The sequence below is a fragment of the Sinocyclocheilus grahami genome, unplaced genomic scaffold (genome assembly GCF_001515645.1).
Source record: "Sinocyclocheilus grahami isolate Dianchi unplaced genomic scaffold, SAMN03320097.WGS_v1.1 scaffold4077.1, whole genome shotgun sequence".
NCBI classification, from domain to species: Eukaryota; Metazoa; Chordata; class Actinopteri; order Cypriniformes; family Cyprinidae; genus Sinocyclocheilus; species Sinocyclocheilus grahami.
Window position 1 is genome coordinate 5930 of NW_015509083.1, and position 2094 is coordinate 8023.

General features: G+C 36.4%; 1 protein-coding gene across 1 annotated transcript; it reads left to right on the forward strand.

Moving 5' to 3' along the window:
• Positions 1–239: 239 nt before the first annotated feature.
• LOC107576637 (SLAM family member 5-like) lies at positions 240–1777 on the forward strand (the record flags this gene model as incomplete). The annotated part of the gene is made up of 4 exons (XM_016262780.1): positions 240–492; positions 611–925; positions 1066–1377; positions 1655–1777. Coding segments are annotated over exons 1-4 (1003 nt in total), but the record flags the coding sequence as incomplete, so codon positions are not given.
• Between the last annotated feature and the right edge of the window lie 317 nt (positions 1778–2094).

Here is a 2094-nt window from a genome sequence, read left to right on the forward strand (position 1 = left end):
CTCTTGGTGACCAAAATAGTAACTGAGATTTGTCATTTTGAATAACGAATAGGCTAGATGATCACACACACACACACACACAAATAAAATAAATAATGTAAAAAATAGGCTGCAACTTTGCATGACAGTGTCTAAGATTAATTTTCAGATGCATTAACATTTTTCATCACTGACCATATTATAGCTATTGCCTTAATTAAACTTTTTTACTAGATGTGAATGATTTTGCGAGGGATGAAATGGTGACACGTGTGACTGAGAGAGATTTCATCATTCTTCACAATGATATTACTGAAAAACACCGAGTCGATCATGTGCTGTGGATGTTTGGGTCTCCAAATATTCACACCCCTGAAGTCTATGAAAGGATCATCTCTACCTCAGACAGTTATGAGGGGTTTAAGGACAAGGAGAGCAGATCACACATTATCTGGAGCTTCAGCGACACATACGCGGCCACTCAAACTCAACGACAGTTCATTTCCAGATCCTGTGAGTAGAATATGCAAACCTTTTGAAATTCTGACTTAGGCTAATAATGCTAACAGGATGAGAAGAATTTTCAAATTACAATGAGTATAAAGTTTAAACTGGATTCTGTGTTTTACAGATGTAAGAGTTGAAAAGAATGGTTTAGTGATGGAGGGAGAATGCGTGATATTTTTCCCCAATGCTACTGAAATACAAAGCGATGATCTGATACAGTGGAGGTCTGCAGATGGAGATCATCTATGTAAAGCTAACAACAATGAAAAGAAAATGATTGAATGTGATGAGAGGTTCAGAGACAGATTTCAGCTTGATTGTCAGACAGGATCTCTCACCATCAGGAAAATCAGCACAAAAGACCCTGGACGTTATGAATTTACCATCATCAGAAATGGACATTTAGAAACATTCAAGCGTTTTAGTGTTAAAGTCTATGGTATGCAGTTTCCTTCTTCAACACTTTCATGCTGGTTATAAATTAATTTGTCTTAAAATGGAGAGCTCATTAAAAAATGAACATTATGTCTGTACTGTACTGTACTGTTTGTAGTAATTTTTTATTCATTTGTTTTCCAGCTCCTCTTCCCATTCCTGTCATCACCAGTAACTCTTCAAACTGTTCTTCTTCTTCATCATCATCTGGACATTCATCGGTGTCCAATTGTTCACTGCTGTGTTCAGCTGTGAATGTGAGTGATGTGACTCTCTCCTGGTACAAAGGAAACAGTTTATTGTCCAGCATCAGTGAGTCTGATCTCAGCATCAGTCTCTCTCTACCTCTGGAGGTAGAATATCAGGATAAAAACAGCTACAGCTGTGTGCTCAACAATCCCATCAGCAACCAGACCAAACATCTGGACATCAGTCAACTCTGTCAGCCATGTCCAGGTACGACAGCTGTGATTTTAGTTTTTAGTGATGATCTGTTTAATTTTATGTGAATTGCCTTCACTTACATTGTAATGATTAGAAATAGGGCAGCATGAACACCACAGATAAAATATTTTCAGCTGCAACTTACATATATAGATGTCAACATTTTTGCATATTTCCATACTGTGTCTTCTCTGTGACTGTTAAATAAAAACACATGTGATTTACACTTTTGTTTGGTCCTGGAAGGACCCAGATTTGCTCATTTTAAATTTGTCTTTGTTCTTTACAGAACTCCCACATTCATTAGTATCTTCAATATTATTATATATAACCCCTATTTTGGTGGTTTTGGTCATAACTGCAGTTGTGGTGATTTATTGCACAATGAACTCCAGACGAGCAAGACAAGAAGGTTAGTATTGCAACAGATCTTTATGTGTAAAATAATATCAAAAGATGTTCAACATGTTTCTTCTTGCCACCATTTGAGATTCACATACATTTTTATAGTTTACGTGGTTTAATTATTATTATTTAATCTTAAACTCTTGATAGTCTCGATTTCCTGTTCACAGTGATTAGTCACATGACACTTGGTGATTGTCCTAGGCTACTAGTATTCCACATGAATCCGGATAAGTTTGAAAGCGCATCTTTTTACATTTTGGCTTTCAGTCCACAATGAGATAACGTTTTTGTCCAGTGAAAACTGAACTTTTTGAAGACTCC